Source organism: Orcinus orca, chromosome X, assembly GCF_937001465.1.
Source record: "Orcinus orca chromosome X, mOrcOrc1.1, whole genome shotgun sequence".
Lineage (NCBI taxonomy): Eukaryota > Metazoa > Chordata > Mammalia > Artiodactyla > Delphinidae > Orcinus > Orcinus orca.
In genome coordinates, this window is record NC_064580.1 from 8,691,316 (window position 1) to 8,713,268 (window position 21,953).

Consider the following 21,953-nt stretch of genomic DNA (forward strand, 5'->3'; position numbering starts at 1 on the left):
AACGAACAATACTGAGCTCTAAATGTTCACCAGGATTCACATGAGTCATTTTTGCATATATGATATTATCTAATACACGTCAACATACAATCCACTGAGGTAGCCTTTTGATTTATTCATTTTAAAGTTGAGAAAATTAAAATCAGAGAACTAAAGCAAATTGTCCCCAAATCACAGGACTGGTAGGCGGTAGAGCTGGAATTCAAACCCAAGTTGCAGCTCTTTCCAAAAAGCATGGTTCTGTCTTGAGAGGGGTAGCTAGGAGGAGAACCCAGATACCTGTGACGAGAAGCTGCAAATCCTTTGTTTAAGGTCACTTTGCCTCTGCATCACGAGACATGGTTCTGGAGGTGTTTGTAAGACAGTGGATGTTCATTCGTAAGGGTCATTTACACTCCTCCCTCCCAGAAACCTGGGCGATGGACAAGAACACACTAAGCCTCGTTCCTTAGTGAAGCAGTCACAGAGAATGCGTGTAGACGGCTGAAATTCACAGGTGCACTTGGATATGGGACAGGGCATCAACATTTAAGCCCCTTTAAATCCCTTCGCTTGCAGAGTTCTGCAAAGATCACATTACTGGAAAGGAGAAGAGATTGCCTCTGCGCTGAGACACGGAATGAAGTCGAACAGGACTTACTAATAAGTGCAGCTCTGCGGTCAAAACCCTCTGCTGATGCTGCCACAGAGCTAGTCCAGTGGGTATGCCATGACCACATCCAGCTCCCCACTATTCACGTGGTGTTTAGCCCACACAGTGATTGATTGATTGATTGATTGATTGATTTAACTGAAGTAGAGGTGATTTACAATGTTGTGTTAGTTTCAAGTGTACAGCACAGTGATTCAGTTATACGTATATATGTGTGTGTATGTGTATATGTATAAATATATTCTTTTTCAGATTCTTTTCTCTTACAGGTTACTACAAAATATTGAGTAGAGTTCCTTGTGCTATTCAGTAGGGCCTCGTTGATTATTTTGTATATAGTAGTGTGTATATGTTAATCCCGAACTCCTAATGTATCCCCCCCACCCCCCTTTCCCCTTTGGTAGCCAAAAGTTTGTTTTCTATGTCTGTGGGTCTATTTCTGTTTCGTAAATAAGGTCATTTGTATCAACTTTTAGATTCCACACAGAAGTGATGTCATATATTTGTCTTTCTCTGTCAGGCTTATTTCACTTAGTACGATCATCTCTAAGCCACGCAGTGATTTATAAAAACTTGAGCTCTAATGCGAAATCTTGGGAAGTTCACATACATATCTGGATTTCTAACCTCTTGAGAAAGGTGGGAGACCTGACAGCACTGGCTCCCACATTCCTCACACTCACCCCAGGCCCGCATAGACACCTAACCCTGGGCCACTGCACACCTGGCAAGCCTTCGAGTCTGCAACTCCATCCTAGCCTAAAAGGAAGGTGCTAGCTTGTTTCAAGTCTTCAAAACAATTCCTGCTGAGAAAAGTTTGAAGGAATGCTTTTTGGCACCACCTGTCCTGCTTTTCCCAACCACAGCTGCCTTGCTATTTACTTGGACCAGAAAAACAGACTCTCAGAGAACGCAAACCAAAGGAATTCATAGGCAGTGAGGGGAGCTCAGTAACAAAGTGAGGAAAAAAAGATATAAAAGAAACACTTGGTGGCAGAATGGGAAGTGGCCCTTTAGAAACTGCATATAACTTATGCCGCAGTTTCTCAGTCTCGGCACGAGTGACTCTTCGCTGTGAAGGGCTGTCCTGTGCGTGGTGGGCTACTTAGCAGCATCCCTGCCTTGAACTGAACAGACGCCAGAGCACCCTTCCCTGTTGTGACGACCAGTAATGCCTCCGGACGTTGCCAAATGTCCTGCAGGGAAAAATCACTCTGGTTGCGAGCCACTGGTCTGTGCATAACTCTACCTAGAGAACAGCTCTGGGCTCAAACCATGTGACATCCGAACTATAAAACATTCACATTTTCCCACTTGTCACAATACTCACTTTATACCCCATCTCAGTTTTTGTTTTAAAGAGAACAATATAAAAATGTTTATGAATTGTTAAGCCTTCATATATAACGTTGAATTTTGGACACAGTAACAATTCCCTTCAATTTATAAAGAAATGCGAGTCTGCCTATAGCTATCTTTATACCAAATTGCTAATTACAGGGAGGGGAATATAGCAAGTTCCTTGAGTAAACAGCCTTCGATTTCTTTACATGCAGTTCTTTTTCTCCTTTGATGGTGGTGATGATGGCGGGGAACACCAGATCGAGTCATCTGGCACCTGAGGGTGAACAGCTGTGTAAGTGGAGTGTCTTTAGCATTCAGGGAAGACTCAGGGGACACCATTTCTTCTTCTTCTTTAGTTTTTTTAAAGAGGACTAAACAGTGTGGATGAAGAGACCTACTGGCCAGTCCTCCATTGGCCAGAACAAGAGACCTGGCCAGCCCTCCATTGGCCAGAACGAGGATTCAGGAGGAATTTGCAGGAAGACAGTTTTGTCAACAAATGGAACTCTTCAGCAACGGAATGAGCTGCCTCACAAAAAAAGCACTGTTCACTGTGGCCTCTATCTTGCATGCTCTCTGTCTTGCATCCCTCACTCTGGTGGAAGCCATGGCATGAGAAGCCCTTTGCAAAGGGCTATGTGGTGAGGAACTGGAGTCTCCAGCCAGCAGCCACATTGATCTTCCGGCCCGCTCATGATTTCAGATGATTGCAGCCTGGCTCAGGTTGATGGCAACCTCACGAACCAGAACCTGAACCAGAACAACCAGGATAAGATGGTCCCAGAAACTGTGTGAGATAAGAAATGGTTTTTTTTTTTGCGGTACGCGGGCCTCTCACTGCTGTGGCCTCTCCCGTTGCGGAGCACAGGCTCCGGACGCGCAGGCTCAGCGGCTATGGCTCACGGGCCCAGCCGCTCTGCGGCATGTGGGCTCTTCCCAGACCGGGGCACGAACCCGTGTCCCCTGCATCGGCAGGCGGACTCTCAACCACTGTGCCACCAGGGAAGCCCATGTTTGTTATGTTTTTAAAAGAAGAAAAAAAAAGATGCTCGGCTAAATGCATGTAGTATCCTTGATGGGACCCTGGAACATAAAAAGGTTGTTAGTGGGGAAACTGGTGAAATCTAAACAAAGTGTGTAGTTTGGTTGAGAGTAACATACCAATGTTGGTTTCTTAGCTGTGATAAGTGTATCAAGGTTATAAAAGATGTTATCATTAGGGGAAACTGGGTGAGGGGCGTCTGGGAACTCTGTATTATCCTGATAACTTTTCTGTAAATCTAAAATGATTCCAAAATACAAAATTTATTTTTAAAAAAGCCCTTTCTCCCAGGCACTGGATGTATTCAAACAAAGGTTGAAGACTCATTTGTCAAGCATGTGAGGAAGTGGAGGCTTGCACTGTTCACTGAAGAACTTCTAAAACACGGACTTGGGAGCTGAAACTTACGGCGAGAAGGTGACTCACATGCCAGAGTTTCTGATCTGGCTGAAACTATTGGAATAATCTTCCTATTCACATCTCCCTGATCTGAAAGAAAACATGTGTCCAGGCCAATATAAAGCATCCATCAGATCTGCCATTCTGTGTAGCATGTTTTCTGGAAGGGAGTGGACAGTTGAGAGGCCTGACCAGACCTGTTTTTATGGCTCTGGTGATGTCTTCCTATGTGGCTCATTAGATTCTCTTCAGATACCTCCTATTTCTTGGGTTCTCTAAATCCCTTTTCTGCTTGAGTTATCCCGACTTTGTGCCCATCACTGGCATCCAAGAACACTGCTTAGCACAGAAATCTGTTTATTTTTCATGTACTGATGCCTATCCTAATAAACCGAAATATAGTTTTTAAATTATATATATGAAAGTACATTAGGTGAGGCACGCAATCTATGGCTGTCTTATAAAAGTGTTTACTAAAACGATTTAATTGTTTGCCAAGACTAAAATTCATTCTTTAGTCTCATCTACATTCCCCTTTTGATGGCTCTCAAGCTACAGACCTCCCCCAAAGTAAAGCAAGCAGAAGACTAAACCAGATGTTTTATTTCTAGTTTGGAGCAGATTTGTCAAAGAAATAATATTATTTATGGCTCCTGGCACTTGAGGGCCATTCATTGGGCCCACACTCCAAGTCTAGTGTTTTCTAATAATTAATCTCATCAATGTAAGTTAATTTGGCCAAATAAATCAACATTGGAAAACACATAGGGACGGATGAGAGATGGGCAACCAAAACCCCAGTCAAAATCATATCCCAGGGCTTCCCTGGTGGCGCAGTGGTTGAGGATCTGCCTGCCGATGCAGGGGACACGGGCTCGTGCCCCGGTCCGGGAAGACCCCACATGCCGCGGAGCGGCTGGGCCCGTGAGCCGTGGCCGCTGAGCCTGCGCGTCCGGAGCCTGTGCTCCGCAACGGGAGAGGCCACGGCAGTGAGAGGCCCGCGTACCGCAAAAAAAAAAAAAAAAAAAATCATATCCCAGGAAAAGTCGGGCTGGACATTGGAGCCAGTTAATGCCATACCCATGCTCAGTGGAATGAATTCAAAATTGCCTCTGCTACTCTGAGTTGCCTGCTCCCTATTCAAAGTGCATCCCAAGAAAAGGAAAGGAGAGCAGCCCTGACAGGAGGGAGTAGTAGGTGCCAGGAAAGTGGCTACATCTGCTTCTTGGCAGGAACTGTGGCAACAATCCCAGGATAGGGGAACCAATAGGACCAGTGCATTACTCTGGCCTAAGAGTTACACTGGGATTAACCCCAGAGATTTAGGACACGAGCCAAAGCAGGGCTCTCTCCTCTACTCTAGAACAAGTAATCTCTAGTAAAGGGTGATGTGCCGCAGCACGTGATGAATTCCTTGCCTCAGGGATATTATTTATACCACAACAGTTAATCCATTCAAAGTGCATCTTCCCCCTGGAAAGTGGGCTCATCCTCCACAGATCGATCCATCCATTGCTCCATCTGTCCCTCCATCCAACATTAAGGATGAGACAGAGCTGGGTGTTAGTTATGAACCCAGATGAACAAGCATTGTCTCTGCTTTTGAGAAACTCAGAGTTTAGTGCTAAAGACAGATACATGGAAACCTCATTAAAACAAAAGGAAGAACTGCTTCAGTGGAGACGGTTACTAGGTGGTAGGTCAGAAGCAAGAAGGCTGTCCTTGACGCTGCTTGGGAAGGCTAATGTTCAAGTTCAGTCTCTTACAGGATGAAGTTGCCCTTCTCAGGGGCCTTTGAATTTTGCTGGGGATTTCTCCCAGTAAGTCACACAGTGACGGCTTAGTCTAGGAAATCCTTTCCCATCCTAAGCCTCTTAATGTTTTATTCCTAGCAATCCAAACTTTTATCAAGCAAGCATTCTACTGGTGAAAAAAGATGAGAAAATCACAAATTCAGGAGTGGACTGACAGTTTCTTTAGTGGGAACTAGGGCTTAAGAGAGTGAAAAAGAAGAATCCTGGAAGAAAACAATCTACATGGAAAAAGTGGAAAACAATGTACTCAAGCCCAAACTGGTCCTGCCTTTCAGCCAACTTTGAGCCTCACTATATATCTTCCATGCTATAGACTTTATTTAATCAAATCTATAGGTCAAAATTTCCATTTATATATCACCTCATCCTTAGCAGTTTTTCCATTAACCTTGATTGAAATAGAAAGCAGGTAGAAACAGGGTGATTGAGTCATTCTTCTTGGTTTAAATCCCAGTGAATCAAACACTGTTTCTTCATCCTGCTAGCACCTTGTGGATTAGAGTTTTCAAAATCTGTTTCCAAAGTGTCTGTTTCTTGGGGAAAGAAATATTTATGGTATTCTTAAGCAATGCAGATGCCTCTCCTTAGAGCCGAGGCTCCCCAAACTACTTGAGAAATGTAGTAATCCCCATAGTTTACATGTTGAAGTGGTGGTGAAATTATCAAAGCTGTGGGCAGAAAATAAGAACATTCTGTGAGTCTCTGACTGTTGTAAGAAAGTCAGCTCTTGGAGGTCACCATGCTTCCAGCTAAATTAAACACTAAGAAACCTTTCCCGTTTTCTGTAAATTATTTGGCAAGGTAATTCGTTCTGAAACTTTTTCTCAAGAGGAGAAAAAAAGACCTTGTAGATTCTTGAACCTCTAAACAAGTGTGTTTCTATTACAGAAAATCATTGAGATATTTGATTTGTTGAGCACGTTTCGTTATTCTATCAAAACGTGAGGTAGGGAAGTTGTTTGCCTGGCTTGGATGCCATGGGTTTAAGAGCTCAACTATGGTTTTTCTTTAGCCAGGCATTCTTTGTAATCACTGCTTACTGTAATAACTGGTCGTGAACAAATTATGCCCTAGAAGGATCTTTTCCTTTCTGTCATTTTTTCCACTTTCAAGTGTTATGAGTTAAAAAAAAAAGGGGGGGCGGGGAGCTATAAGCTCGTGTTCCAAAGGAGGAGCACTGCTGTTACCTCTTCCCAAACTAGGAGCTCGCCTGTCCTTCCAGGCTCTTGAATTTGCATCTCTTATTGCACATACCCTAAGTTGAAAACAGTATTTTTAACTTAGTCTATGGAGGTCTTGTATTTGCAGAGACAGAAGTTTCCAAATATCAGAGCAAGAAAAATGGCTTTTGGCAAATCAATTCCTTAAGTTATATTTATTTCCTGGAGCGTAAAGGAAAGAAAGCAGGTGGGAGGACAAAAAGACAGAAAGCACTCATCCCAAAGAAATGCCCTGGATTGTTAACTCAGGGAAATTAATTGCAATTTAGAGGAGTTTCAGCATTACACATTTTAAAGCCAAAGCCTGCAGGTCTAGTTGAAAAGGTAGAGTCAGACAAGGGTATTGACACATGGTGTGATTTTTGACCTAAGGGGCTAATGCTACCTACCTTCTTTTTGACAGATATCGTTTTATAATGAATAAGTAAGAAGGGAATCAATTATCTTTAAGTCATAGACTTTAGGCCTTGGAAACTCCTCAAAATTTCTGCTGGTTGCTGCCATGAAAACAGCTCTCATAGATTCAGTAACTGGACAGATGGTGCAATTAGACGAAAGCTGTTGTGTTTGATTATTCTTTGAGCCATTTGAAACAATTCTTTATGATATAGAAATAAATGTGCTATGATTGAATTTTTAATCCTTTCCATTCAATTTCTTAACAATTTCCGGAGCAACAAAAGCAAAGCACTCTGTCAGACACTAATGCAAATCAATATGCAAACAGTTTCCTCCCCGTTGCTTGTTTGCAATGGCAGAAGATGACACTGCTATTATGTACACCAATGGTTACTACTCTAAATCCATCTTTATTCTACTACACCCCCCCCACCCAATTTTTTCTTTCCCTATTTTGTTAGGTGCTCTCCCTCCGTGTGGTCATGCACCCTGGGATGAGTCCTCACCCCAGGCTCAGGAAAGGAAACTTAAGTCAAGCTAGTTCTTGTGATTTCTTTCTGCTTGCTGTATTGATCTGGGCACTGGCAACTGTTGCAATTCTAGGGATCGAGAAGGGAGGGAAGTCTGCTAGGAGGCAGCGGTGAAAATCCTTCTCTACTATTAAAAAGATACTTGCTGAAGAGTCACTGCTCTTCTCTGCCTCTTCGTGCTGCCATAGAAGCAGTGATGCCGGTGGCTGCTGCAGTCATTTTGTGACAATGAGGGAAGCCAGCCAAAGAACAAAGTGACCCATGATTATGGCAGAGAAAAAAGGTGGAAGGCCACTGAATTTATGTCCTGGAACTAGCCTATCTGTGGGCTCCTAGTGAAGTAATATAATCAATTTCTTTGTTATATAAGTCACTTTTGGTTTGGTTTCCATAATTTGCAGCCAAAGCATCTTAACGATGGATAACCCAAAACTCCAGTTGTGGGATGTGATTTTCCTACGTATATTTGCACCAGTCTTGTCATATAGTGCTACATAGCCCTAAGAAAGACATCCCTAGAAGATCTGAATTTGTGTGTGTTGGGTGGCATCTAAGATAAGGAAGGAGGGTAAAAGCAGGAAGATCAGATTACAAAGAACTGTAAATTTGTAAATAAGTAAAGTCCTTAAAGAGAAAGACAGTTAAATTCTCAGTTATCAAACCAGATAGTAATAATAAAGTTAATAATCAACCCATATTGGAGACTGACTTATTATTAAAGTCACCCATCTGATGCATAACTGACATTCTATAACCTGCATGGTGGCATCAGCTGTTTGAGCAGCTCATTAAAATATTGACATTTCTTTCTTGTTTAGCTTCACCAAGGGAATTTACTGCTCACTTTGAAAAAAAAAATTTGATTACATATAATATAAACACTAAAACATCTGAGAGATATGAAAGTGTGATAATTAAAAAACACTCAATTATGGAAGAGTAAAACTAAGAGGGTGAAGAAATTGAAATGAATAGGATGGTATAGTTGATCAACCACATGGATAATAACTGTAAATTACTATACCAAATTAATATTAATCTCTTCAATCAGAGGTCAGCAAGCTTTTTCTGTAAAGGTCCAGATAGCAAATATTTTTGGCTTTGTGGGCCATACGGTCTCTGTCAAAACTACTCCACCCTGCTGTTATAGCACTAAAGTAGCCTTAGACAATACCGAGACAAATACATAGGGCTGTGTTCTAATAAAACTTTATTTACAAAAACAGGCAGTGGGCTGGATTTGGCCTTTAGGCTGTAGTTTGCCCTCTCCTATCTTAAGTGAAGACCACCTTAAACTACTTTTCCAGAGCTTTCCACTTATAAAAAACTTTATAAACACCCACTGATTAAATAATCTTGAGGGCTTAATTTCAAATTATCTAGAAAGCTTGATTGGTTTAAAAAACACTTGGTATTTAATTTCAGTTGTTACTATTTGCCTTTGTTTTTGCCCATGGAGAAACAAAGAAAAAAGCAAAAATGGAAGCTCCTGTTCATATTTCAAGGATGGGACATTCTTCGTAATTATCAAGTTTACTTTTGGGCCATGATCCCAACGGAGAGAAGAGTGTAGTCTTGAAATGTTTGAAAGGTGCCAGAATATTTCACAAACTGCAATGACAAAAGTTTTGTCCAAGATGCCAAAGCCTTGTGCAATAATAGCCGCTACTCCAACAAAGATACATCCGTATGTGTAAATGTGGCCAGGAGGGACAAGACCTCAGCTAGAAAACTATATTGTCTAAGAACATAAAGGAAGCCATTCGTGAATATGGCGGCACAAAACATATGGCTTAAGTAAGCACAGACGATTGTAATGGCTTGCCTGCTTGGCACAGAACAGAATCAAACAGCAGCACACACTTGAGAACGTGACATGGTAAAAGCCCTGGGGTACAGAGGAGAGCACCCAAGAAGAAAATTTCAACGACAACCTGCAGGGAAACCTCTCTGTCATTCCTGGGTTTCATTGGAACAGGTGGATGAAGCAGCTTCTACCTGTAAGGGTCACCAAGGGTAACTTGGACAGGACGATATCCACTGCTCTGTTTTAATACAGTTGATGTGTCTGTGCTTTCTCTGTCGACAGATTAAGAACTCCTTGAGGATGTGGACTACTTTTAACATGAGAGCAGTGAGGCAGCACGGGAAGCCCCTGGATGGTACGCCAATGTTGGGCTCTAGATAGAGACGGTACTAGATGCTTAGACGAAGGGTCTAGCCTAGGTTCCTTTCTGTGGCCCTAGGGAACCAATGCCCCATCCACCTTACCAAGGCCCTAAGAGCCACAGCAGGGAACAAGTGAAAGGTTTCCCTGCTGCCAATTTTGTTCTTTTCTTCTGGATCGCCTCTTTTCCATTCCATCTGCCTTTCAAGATTGCGTTATTCAAACTGTGGGTCATAACTTATTAATGAATCATGAAAACTTAGCGTGTCATGACAAGCGTATTTTAGAAAATGATATAGAATCAAATAGAAGACAATAGGAGAGAACATTATAGAGGATATCAAAGTGTATAGGAGAGAACATTATAGAGGATATCAAAGTGTATCTCAGATAGCAATAAACACCATCTGGTTCACGTGTTTGCTGGGCTGAGATGTAAAATAAAAGATACAACTAGCTCTATAGCTCACACACTAGAGACATTTGTTGAGGGCCGCTGAGTCCAGTGGTCTAACATTATTCTTTGATCACCCTATTTGGGGATGTTTGTCTCCTATCAGCATTTCTACCTACACTGAAGTTTGTGGATTTTACCCCAGGTTGCAACTTCAACTTTACTTACACAAAAAGCTTTGATAAACAGTTCTCGTGCTTCACCTCTGCAAATGGACAATGCCGGCAGGGATAACATAGAAATTGGACAGCTATAGTTTCTGTCTGGGGTTGTTGCATAAACACCCAAGCTCAATCTCCTTGCCCATCAGGTTGCCCTTATTTTTTAAATCAACATTCGAATCACAAACCAAAGACAGCTGCAGTGTTAGCCAACCAAGAATATCATTTTCTTGATTTCATTGAGTTGTTTACTTGGGGTTTACACAGCCTGAGGGACAATGGTGAGGGACCACTTTATATAGAAGCCATATAACAGCAATTTTGAGGCATGAGAGTACTCTTTTATTAGACTATTGCCCACATTTTCTTAAACCATCAGCTATTCCTCATTCCATGAGACTGTTCTTAAAATACATAAACGAAGTCTTTCTCAATTGTGATATCGGAAATTAAGTGAAGAAAAAAAGCACTAAAGAAAACTTGAACATGCATTTCTCTCTTATGAAACCATTCCGCTTTAAATACTTAGTTTCCATTATAGTGAGATAAAGGCTACACTAAGCGGCTTTACAGATTGGGCGTAAGTCAGTCACTTACTTTTATTTTACCTTAGACCACAGGTGAGCCATTTTTTCCTGTAAAGGGCCAGATAGGAAATGTTTGCGACTCCCTGAGGCATATGGACTGTCACGACTATTCAACTCTGCCATCGTTGCTCAAAAGCAGCCACAGATGATACGTAAATGACTAAGCATAGCTGTGTGCCAATAAGATTTTATTTACAAAAACAGATGGTGAGCTGGGTTTGGCCAGTGGGCCAGTTCACTAACCCCTGCCTTAGACCATTGGTATTAAAATGCTATCAAAATAACATTAATTGAATCTGAAACATAAACAATACTCCACTGATGTGTTCTGAATACGTGAAAAGTTCATGAAGGCCATTAGGCGTTGCTTAAATATTCGACCATGGTCTCTGCATTTGTTTCCTGGGTCTGCTGTTAAGGATTGAGCCATTTACAGACTAGAAACTCTGATCCAAGAGCTTATGCAAATGTATAAATGTGCCACATCTTCTTTATCCATTCATCTGTCAGTGGACACTTAGGTTGCTTCCATGTCCTGGCTATTGTAGATAATACTGCAATGAACATTGTGGTACATGACTTTTGGAATTATGGTTTTCTCAGGGTATATGCCTGGTAGTGGGATTGCTGGGTCGTACGGTAGTTCTATTTCTAGTTTTTTAAGGGGTGGGATAGGGAGGGTGGGAGGGAGATGCAAGAGGGAGAGGATATGGGGATATATGTTTATGTATTGCTGACCACTTTGTTACACAGCAGACACTAACACACCACTGTAAAGCAATTATACTCCAATAAAGACGTTAAAAAAATACCAAAGACTCATGCCAAGAGCTGCCTTTGACGGGTAGAAACATTCCATGGTCGCCTCCATGGGGCAAACTCAAGCTCACAGGGAAAACTCTATTGATAGATATGATCCCTCCCACCAAAAGGCCTCCTGATTTCTACCACTAGGTTCTCTATAGCATCTTCAAAATTCCCTTTTTGAAATATCAAGTTTAGAAGGGGTAACAAATTAATAAGCTCATCAGTCATCTTAAAAGGTTTATGTAAATCTTATTAGTTTTTATTTTGCTTGTCTCCTGGTTGAATAGATATAGAGGAGGGAGGAGCCACAAGACTGGAGAAACCTAGGTTCCTGCATAACTGTGTGGAACACTCTCCCCTCCCAATCCTCATGGCCAACCTGCAGTGGATGGTGCCTGAGCAAGAAAGAAACTTTTATAGTACTAAGGTACTAAACGGTTAGCCTATCTCGACTAATACAAGTATATATCTGTGAGATACATTCCCAGAAGTAGCATTATTGGGCCATTTAAGAGTTAGATGTTGCCAAATCGCCTTGTAAGTTGCTGCAACAATTATAGTCCTATCAACAGTACATGAGTGTCTGTTTTCCCAGAAAGTATACCATCCAACTTTTGGAGCCATTCCTGTCTAAGAGAAAAAAAATTCTCCTTGTCATTGAGCTTGCATTTCTTGAATGAATATGAGGGTGAGAGCATCTTTACAAATATTTATAAATCATTTGAATTTCTTTTTCTGTGAGCTGCCTATAATTTGTCCACATTTTAATTATGTTCTTTCTCATATTAATTTGTAATAAAGCTTTGTATCATAGAGAAGTTAGCCTTTAGTTTGTCAAATGTGTTGTAAATTTCTACTTTACTTATTTATTCACTTATTTATTTGCCACACAGATGATTCTCTTTTTTTTTAACGTAGTGAAACAGGTCACTCTCTTTATGTTTTCTGGGTAGTGCCTTCCTCCATGTAAAAATATATTAATATCTAGCTATGTTTTGTTTTGGTGCATTTATAGTTTCATTTTTTAAATCTTCAAATCTTCCTTCCACATCAGTTTATTTGGATGTAAGGAGTAAGGTCAGAATCCCGATTTTTCTCCTCAATGGCTGTCTCATTGTCACAAATACAATACTAAGCCATCATTTCCCCCTGACAAGAAATGCAATATTTATGTCATAAGTTCTCATTTATTTTAGCTCAGTTCTGAACTCTACTGTCCCCCATTGATCTACCTACTGTGAAGCAGTACAATATTCTTTTAACTGCTTTAGTTTTATGACATTTTAATAAATGGATAGGGATAATTTCCATTTGACCTCTTCTTCAGATTTTCCCCTGCCTACTTACTCTCATATAATTATTCGCCAAGATGATGTTTAGATCAATTTAGTGGTATTACAAAAACAAATTCTGTCGGTATGTTTTTTGGAATCACATTCGGTTTATAGATAATTTACGACACAATTTACGTCTTTATAGTGTTGATTCTTTTTATTCAAGAAAAATATAAGCCTTTTATATTTATTTCTAACTTCTCATTCAACTTAGAGTCCATAGTCTGAGATTATCATCATTCCCTTGGATACTGTATTAGTTTCCTATGGCTGCTGTAACAAATGACCACAAACTTAGTGGCTTAAACAACTCAAATTTATTATCTGACATTTCTGGAGACAAGAAGTCTGAAATGGGTCTCACTGGGCTAAAATCAAGGTGTCAGCAGGGTTGCATTCCTCTCTAGAGGCTCTAGGGACAATCTGTTTCCTTGCCTTTTTTAGCTTCTAGAGGCCTCCTGCATTCCTTGGCTCATGGCCCCTTCCCTCCATCATCAAAGCCAGCAACACTACATCTCTCTGACCATTCCTCCAAAGTCGTATCTCTCTCAGATGGGAAAGTTTCTCTGCTTTTTAGTACTCATGTGATTAGTTTGGACCCTCCCAGAGAGTCCAGGATAATCTTGCTGTCTCAAGGACCTGAGTTGATCACATCTGCAAAGTTCATTTTGGCATGTGAGGTAAATATTCAAAGGTTCCAGGCCATCTTTGAGGGGTCCAGTATTCTGCCTACCACAGATATACTCTCAACTGCCATGTCCCTCTCTACCATTACTGAACTCAACCAGAAAATCCTAACTCTACTGAGAGGAAATTTGGATTAAACAGGGCTGGGAAACTCAAACTACAAAATGGTGTGTTTGCTTTAGCAGTGTTTAGCTGCCCAGATGTTTATTTTGCAATTTAAATTCCCAGCTACTAACCTCAAATAGACCTTTAGGGCTGCCCTGCAATCCTGCAACATTGCTGGTCCATCAGCTTCCTTCTTTTCCATTCCTCTCCTCTTTCCTCAAACCTCTAGGACCCTCCTTCCCAGCCCCACTCCTAGCAGATGAAATCGTTTCCTATTTTGCTGTGAGTGAAGAGGCAATCTGGAGTGAAATTCCATATGCTCTCCCATCATCTTCTAATCTACCTACATCTGTACCCATATAACCAATGTCCACCTACTACTAAAGCTCAGGAGGAGGTCAAACTCTCTACCTGTGCCTTGGACCCCACCACTGGGAATAACCCCAGTAATTTCCCAACCCACCAATCTTCTATTCTTCCCTCTCTATGGTGGATACCAGCAGCTGATGAATATGCTATATTACCATTCACCTGAGCCCTGGGAGCACCAGTCTCATAGAGGAAGAGGGTCCTCCAAACAGATACCCATAAATAAATTCCTACAGTCATCCTAACGTGGCAAAGAACAAGAGTATGTTTCCATTTTCATTGTACTCACTATCTCATTAGGTTCTAGGCCCTGACAACTATTTATGTTCCTGAGCAAATTATTCATACAGTGAATATGAACCCTGTTTAGAACCTCCACTTAGGGGTTTACATGGAACCAAGTGGCTACCCTCGGACCAGAGCTGCCATCATAGCGCTCAGCACCGGCCATGCATTTGAAGGATCTTGGTAAACATTCAATGTCTATAATCATCTGCCCAAAACAATCGTTTCAGAACTCTTTGATGATGTCTGTTTTTTTCCACCCAGCCACCCAGTTCCTTCTCTCCTTCGTAAGTAAGAAATTATTTGTAAACCGTTAGCTCCTACTTTGATGGAAAATATCAAAATAACTCCTGTAACCCAAATATCTTTGCATATCTTGATAGAACAAATCTTTCCCTGAATGTACTAGGACCAACATAGTCTCATAAATAAGCAATGGAGACAGAGCTTCTAGCAGATAAGTTTTATAAAATTGTCTGTTTGGTAAAGGTTATTTATTTAGTGGACTCTATAAAAAGCACGAACAAAGAGAAACATCAAATTAACTGGATTTAAAAACAAAGCTACAAAGAATATTTTTTCCTTGGTATCTCATCTGATGTGCATCCAATCTGGTTTTCACATAACTTTTTAGAGTCATCATTCCCTTCACTATAAATTTGGTTTGCCAGAAACATTTCTATTAAAAATTTTTCTTAGGAACTGAAAGAACATCTGTTCTTGTAAAAGGGACACAGGACGATTGGGCCCCACCTGGGCCACCTTGTGAGTTAATGGGGAGGCGAGGGCAGGCCTCATCTCCACCCTAAAACCAAACCAAGACAAGATGAGGCAGAATGAGAAGGTCTTAGGGAGAAGCAGAAACCTGGCCTGATGGTGATTAGCACTCATTTTTCACCCATTGCCAAAGGGATTTTCTTCTTACTTGACCTGAGGATCTCTGTGTTACATTAGTATGAAAAGATATAACAGGGGTAGGAATTTCCTCCTGGAAGGAACTGGCTGTGGTTGTGGTGTCAAGTAGCACATGATGAGAAAGCCAAGGGAGCCAGGCATCAGTCAGTGAAATGTGCCTGTCCACCAGCCTCTTGGCCTAACCTACCTCTCCCTTCTCCTGAACTCTTTCATGACCTCCAGCAGAGTCCGAGATTCCAGCTTAAAGAATGAAAGTGGCCCCTCTTGCCGCTTCTATTTAACACAATATTGGAAGTGCTGAACACAGCCATCAGACAAGGAAAAGAAATTAAAGGCATCCAAATTGGAAGGGAAGAAGTAAAACTGTCACTATTTGCAGAGGACATGATACTTTATATAGAAAACCCTAGGGACTTCCCTGGTGGCACAGTGGTTAAGAATCCTCCTGCCAATGCAGTGGACACGGGTTCCAGCCCTGTTCCGGGAAAATCCCACATGCCGCGGAGCAACAAAGCCCATGCCCCACAACTACTGAGCCAGTGCTCTAGAGCCCATGAGCCACAACTACTGAGCCCGTGGGCCTGGAGCCTGTGCTCTGCAACAAGAGAAGCCACCACAATAAGAAGCCTGCACACTGCAACGAAGAGTAGCCCCTGCCCACTGCAACTAGAGAAAGCCCGTGTGCAGCAATGAAGATCCAATACAGCCACAAATAAATAAATAAATAAATAAAAAAGAAACCCCTAAAGTCTCCACCAACATACTATTAAAACTAATAAATGAATTCAGTAAAGCTGCAAGATACAGGATTAATATACAGAAATCTGTTGCTTTTCTACACAGTAATAACAAACTATCAGAAAGAGAATGTGAAAATCAATCCCATTTAAAATCACATCAAAAAGAATAAAATACTTAGGAATAAACTTAACCAAGGAGATGAAAGACCTTGACTCTGAAAACTAAAACACTGATGAAGAAAATTGAAGATGATACAAAGAAATGGAAAAATAGCCTGTGCTCTTGGATTGGAAGAATTAATATTGTTATAATGGCCATACAATCCAAAGCAATCTACAGATTTAATACAATCCCTGTCAAAATACCCAAGACATTTTTCACAGAACTAGAACAAATAATCCAAAAATGTATATGGAACCACAAAGACCTGGAGTTGCCAAAGCAATCTGGAGAAAAAAGAACAAAGTTGGAGGTATCACTTGCCCAGTCTTCAGACTATACTACAAAACTACAGTAATCAAAACAGCGTGGTACTGACACAAAACCAGACACATAGAGAGAGCCAAGAAATAAACCCACACACCTCTGGTCAATTAATCTCTGACAAAGGAGGCACGAATATACAATGGAGAAAAGACAGTCTCTTCAATAAGTGGTGCTGGGAAAATTTAACAGCTACATGTAAATGAACGACATTAGAACATTTCCTCACACCATATACAAAAATAAACTCAAAATGGATTAAAGACTTAACTATAAGACCTGAAATCATAAAGCTCATAGACAGAACATTCTTTGACATAAATCGTAGCAATATTTTCTTGGATCTGTCTCCTAAGGCAAAAGAAATAAAAGTAAAAATAAACAAATGGGGCCTAATTAAACTTTTTGTTTTTGCACTGTAAAGGAAACCATTGACAAAAATGAAAAGACAACCTATGGAATGGGAGAAAATTTTTGCAAATGATATGATCAATAAGGGGTTAATATCCAACATATAAAAAGAGCGCAACATCAAAAAAAAAAAAAAAGCCCAATTTAAAAATGGGCAGAAGACATGAATAGACATCTTTCCAAAGAGGAAATGCAGATGGCCAAGAGGCAGATGAAAAGATGCTCAACATCGCTAATCATCAGGCAAATGCAAATCAAAATCACAATGAGATATCACTTCACACCTGTAAAATGGTTCTCATCAAAAAGTCTACAAATAATAAATATTGGTAAGGATATGGAGAAAAAGAAACCCTCCTACACTGTTGGTGGGAATGTAAATTGGTACAGCCCTGTGGAAAACAATATGGAGCCTGCTAAAAATAGAAAACTAAAAATAGAACTACCATAAGATCCATGAATTCCACTCTAGTATATATCTGGAAAAAAATTTTAAAAAGGTACATGCACCCCAATGTTCACAGCAGAATTATTTACAATTGCCACGATATGGAAGCAACTGAAGTATTCACAACAGATGAGTGGATAAATAAGATGTGGCATATATAGAGAATGGAATATTACTCAGCCATAAAAGAATGAAATCCTGCCATTTGAAGCAATGTGGATGGACTTAGAGAATCTTATGTTTAGTGAAATAAGTCAGACAGAGAAAGACAAATACTGTGTGATCTCACGTATGTGGAATCTAAAAACTAAAATGAATGTATATAGCAAAACAGAAACAGACTCACAGATACAGAAAACAAACTAGTGGTTACCAGTGTAGAGTGGGAAGGGAGAGGGGCAAGACTGGGGTAAGGGATTAAGCGATATAAAGTACTATGTAAAAAATAGGTAAGCAACAAAGATATATTGTACAGCACAGGGAATTAGAGCCATTATCTTGTAATAACTTTTTTTTTCAACATCTTTACTGGAGTATAATTGCTCTACAGTGGTGTCTTAGCTTCTGCTGTATAACAAAGTGAATCAGCTATATGTATACATATATCCCCATATCCCCTCCCTCTTGCGTCTCCCTCCCACCCTCCCTATCCCACCCCTCTAGGTGGTCACAAAGCTCCGAGCTGATCTCCCTGTGCTATGCGGCTGCTTCCCACTAGCTATCCATTCTACATTTGTTAGTGTATATATGTCTGTGACACTCTCTCACGTTGTCCCAGCCCACCCCTCCCCGTCCCCGTGTCCTCAAGTCCACTCTCCATGTCTTATCTTGTAATAACTTTTAATGGAGTATAATCTGTAAAAATACTGAGTCACTATGATGTTCACCTGAAACTAATATAACATTGTAAATCAACTACACTTCCATTTTTTAAAAAAAAAGAATAAAAGTGGCCCTAAGAGCCATCATCCAATAAAAAGTTCTGTGTGGTCACTGTCTTTGTGCTACTCTTTCTAGTCAACAAAACCGAGCCTCCTACTACAGAGGTAAATTGCCCAAGCTCACATGTGGAGGGGGGAGGGGGTGACCGGACAAGTCCTCATATTCTGGTCTTCACACTCCCAAGCCAGTGCCCTTTCCATCGGACACAGGTGAGCCAAGAAAACAGCTCCACCAACACTGCTGTTGACGGAATGCGAGCACATGTGTTCATGTGTGTATTAAGGTTGCTCAGCCTCTCCACTTGGGCCCTTGGGCCCTGACAATGCTTGCTGTGGGGGACTGTCCAGTGTATTGCAGGATGTCTAACAGCATCCCTGGCTTCCATGCAGTAGATGTCAGCTGCGTCCTTCCTCCAAGCTGTGAAAACTGAAAGTGGAGCCAGACATTGCTGAATTTTACCTGGGGAATGGGGGAAAACCATCCCTGGTTGAGAACTACGTATCTATGTGTATGTGTGTATATATGAAATGAATGATTTTATGAATATTCATGAAGCATCCCCTCAACTCCCTAAAAAAAGAAAACAAAGGAGAAGTTCTGCAGATACTGAAATCTTCCAAGGCAACCTTCTAGCTTTCAGATGCTTGCTATCCCTCTCCTGCTTTCCTTTAAGTTTTAGGCACAGCAGCCAATGTTGCGTTTTTACGGCAGGTTTACTCTATTTGTATAACATCACAGCTTTTCACTTCACCTCAAATTACCTTACGGCTACACACGAATACACATTAAAAAGTATCTTTATAGAAGATAGTCAACTTTCAGAAACAGGCTTTACAGATCAAAGGATTTCAAATACATGCTTCTCATCTTTATCAGAATCAGGATCTGTGTTTGTAAAAACATCAGACAACCAGGCCTGCACTGGCTCCAGTGTCATAGTGGTGAACCCCAACAGAGACAGGCCAGGTGAAAGACTGGATAAAAATGAGTTAACGTTGGTATAATCACTGATTCTGAGTTTGCATAAGGTCAAATGAGAAGTTTAACAGATTGTTAAAACACTCTTTTCAACTGCTTATTTTGAAATCATATTGAGATAGACATGGTTTTTCTTCTAACCCTTTAAGTTGACCTTTCTGAAACTTCTTTTTAAGTGGTTGTACTGAAGCCACGTAGACCGCTGAGATACACATGGCTTCCCCCTTTAATGCCCCAAGTTGATCTTCCCTTTAAATACACATAATAGTCGACATGTAAACTGTCCCACTTGAACACATCTTTCAAAATGGTTGCCAGCGCCAGCCAGTGACCCAGAAGCTACGGCTTCCTCCCTGTGTTAATAGTGGGGTTGAGAGGACTCTGCAGCTTGGGGCTGTGGCAGAGCAGACGTGTGACTTCCAGCATCCCCCATGTGATGGCAGATGGGGCCTTACCTTTGGGAATGGTGATCTGACAGCTCAGGTCACAGTCCTGCTGCAGCTGATAAAAAGCCACTTCCTGCAGCCGGGCTCGCTCCAGCTCTGAGAGGCTCTGGATGGAGACTGACCTCAGCCGTACGCTGCGACCCGACATACTGTTCCACGTGAAGTCACCCTGCAGATCAAGGGGAAGCACATCAAGGGTCACACAGTAATCTACGACTCGCAAGCCTCAGCCTCTCTCTCAATCGGTCATCACGTCAAGCAAACTTCATTTTTATGTTCCCAAATTGGCTCTCAATCCCTGAAATCAAATCCACTCTTACTTAACTGTGGATTTACCCAGTCAACTGCCAACATCAAAATCTGGAGTATCTGCTAGGTCATCTGATCCCATAAAATGATGCAAAGAAAGCTATGTGGGAAGATGCTTCAAGGGTCCTGCCTCCCCTCTCTCGTGGGAACACATGGGAACTTTTCGGCTTTTCTTTCTCAGTAACAGGAAAAACTACCGCTAATTGCCATTGTGCGCACTAGACATAGGAGGGGAAACGTATACTGATAGCCTACCGTGTACCAGCAAAGTGCCAAGGGCTCTTTAGTTACTTCCTCTATATAATAATACAATCTAGTATATTTATTATATATGACACAATATATTATTATTATATATAACTCATACTTATGATACATTATTGTAATATATACTTAGGATACATTATGTTGATATTATAGTAATATATAGTATATATAAATATAATATAATATAGAATAAATTGAGGCTTAGGAAGGTTAAGTAGTTTTCGCCAAATTGTAAAACTTACAAGATTTGAAACTAACCAGGACTCCAGCTAAAAAATCTTAGGCTTTTAAATTCTATGCTAAATTGTAACCACTGAGTTTCTATTTAGAGCAGTCTAATGAGCTCTTTTGATCACAGTAAGTATAGAGATATGATCAATAAAAGCTACACATATTTACAGAGACGTTTGATGCTAAAATACTCCACATCAAAGAATCAGAGCAAAGATTCCCACAATCCTGAGGCTATCTGTGTGCTCACACACACACGTCTGATTTCACACCTCTGACAGTGAATATCTCTACCCTTGATGCAGAGAGTGAGAAAACGATGACCTAAGAAACAATCCTTCACAATCCTCGGAAGCCAAATGTCCCCTCACTGAGGAGGAATTCCTACGAATCACAGATACCAACCAGGGCACAACAGCTGTGAAGAGGTATCTACTGCTTCGTTAACAATCAAGAAAAATTGTGGGAGAAGGAATAGTGCTGGGCCCTACAGACACTGCCAGGGACTTCTTGCGGATGTGGGGAACATTTAAGGAATCCCAGAAGACTTCACCATCCTCACTATTCACCTTAAAGAAGAGAGACAGAAAGGCTGGCCCCAGCGACTGCTAAGACACCTTTGTTCCCTACTGGTAGCAAATTCCTGCCTAGAAGGTTCACTCCAAAGAGTGAACGGCACTGTGTTAATTCTTTGTTATTTTTTTCCTCTTTATCTGGGATTTCATGGATTTATTTAACAAATGGAGATATCATACTCTAGTAGGGGCAGAAAATAAACAAGGGTAAGTAAAGAATGTAGCGTGTTAAGTAATGATAACTGCTAAGGAAGGAACAAAAAGCAGGGAAGGGGCCGGCAGTGTGAGGAGAGGACAGGGATTTACACTATTAGGTGGAAGGGCTGGGAAAGGCCTCACAGGGAAGTCCAGGTTTGAGCAGAGCTTCAAGGAGATGAGGAATTTTTGTTTGTTTGCCTTCACACCTGTGCATCTGCATCCAGTGGGTGAGAAGGAGGGATACCAGGGACCCAGGAGGGGCACAGGGAACAGGGTGTGGGAATGCGTCAGGGCCGAGGAGTGAGTGCATAAATGTAGGCAAAGCGGGTAGGCTGCAGTCACAATCGGTGAACTGAAGAACATTCTTCCAGGCCCAGTGTATTTTGGATTTTTTTCTTTTTTCTTTTTTTTTTTTTGGTATAGCTGGACTAACCACAAGTTTAGACAGGAACTGGGGACTTAAGTGTTGGGTGTACCTCTCACTCACACCCTGTAAGATTAGGGCACCACAGGTACGATATCAGTGAATTGCTTTCCCCTCACCCAAATGGGAAGTTCCAGATGAGCTGGGGATTTTTAAATATGAAGTCTAGGTATCTAAGGGAGCCCGCGGCTACTTTAAGTGTCAAAATGGAATTACATATCTATTCTTT

At 41.1% G+C, this 21,953-nt stretch overlaps 1 protein-coding gene across 3 annotated transcripts in view; it reads right to left on the reverse strand.

The window, feature by feature from the left end:
* Positions 1–21,953, reverse strand: part of ARHGAP6 (Rho GTPase activating protein 6) — a 267,749-nt gene that overhangs the window by 66,016 nt on the left and 179,780 nt on the right. For all 3 annotated transcript variants that reach the window (XM_033420190.2, XM_049704919.1, XM_033420191.2), the window contains exon 2: positions 19,730–19,889. In XM_033420190.2, the coding sequence (XP_033276081.1) occupies positions 19,730–19,889 (160 nt within the window). The remainder of the gene's footprint in view (positions 1–19,729; positions 19,890–21,953) is intronic.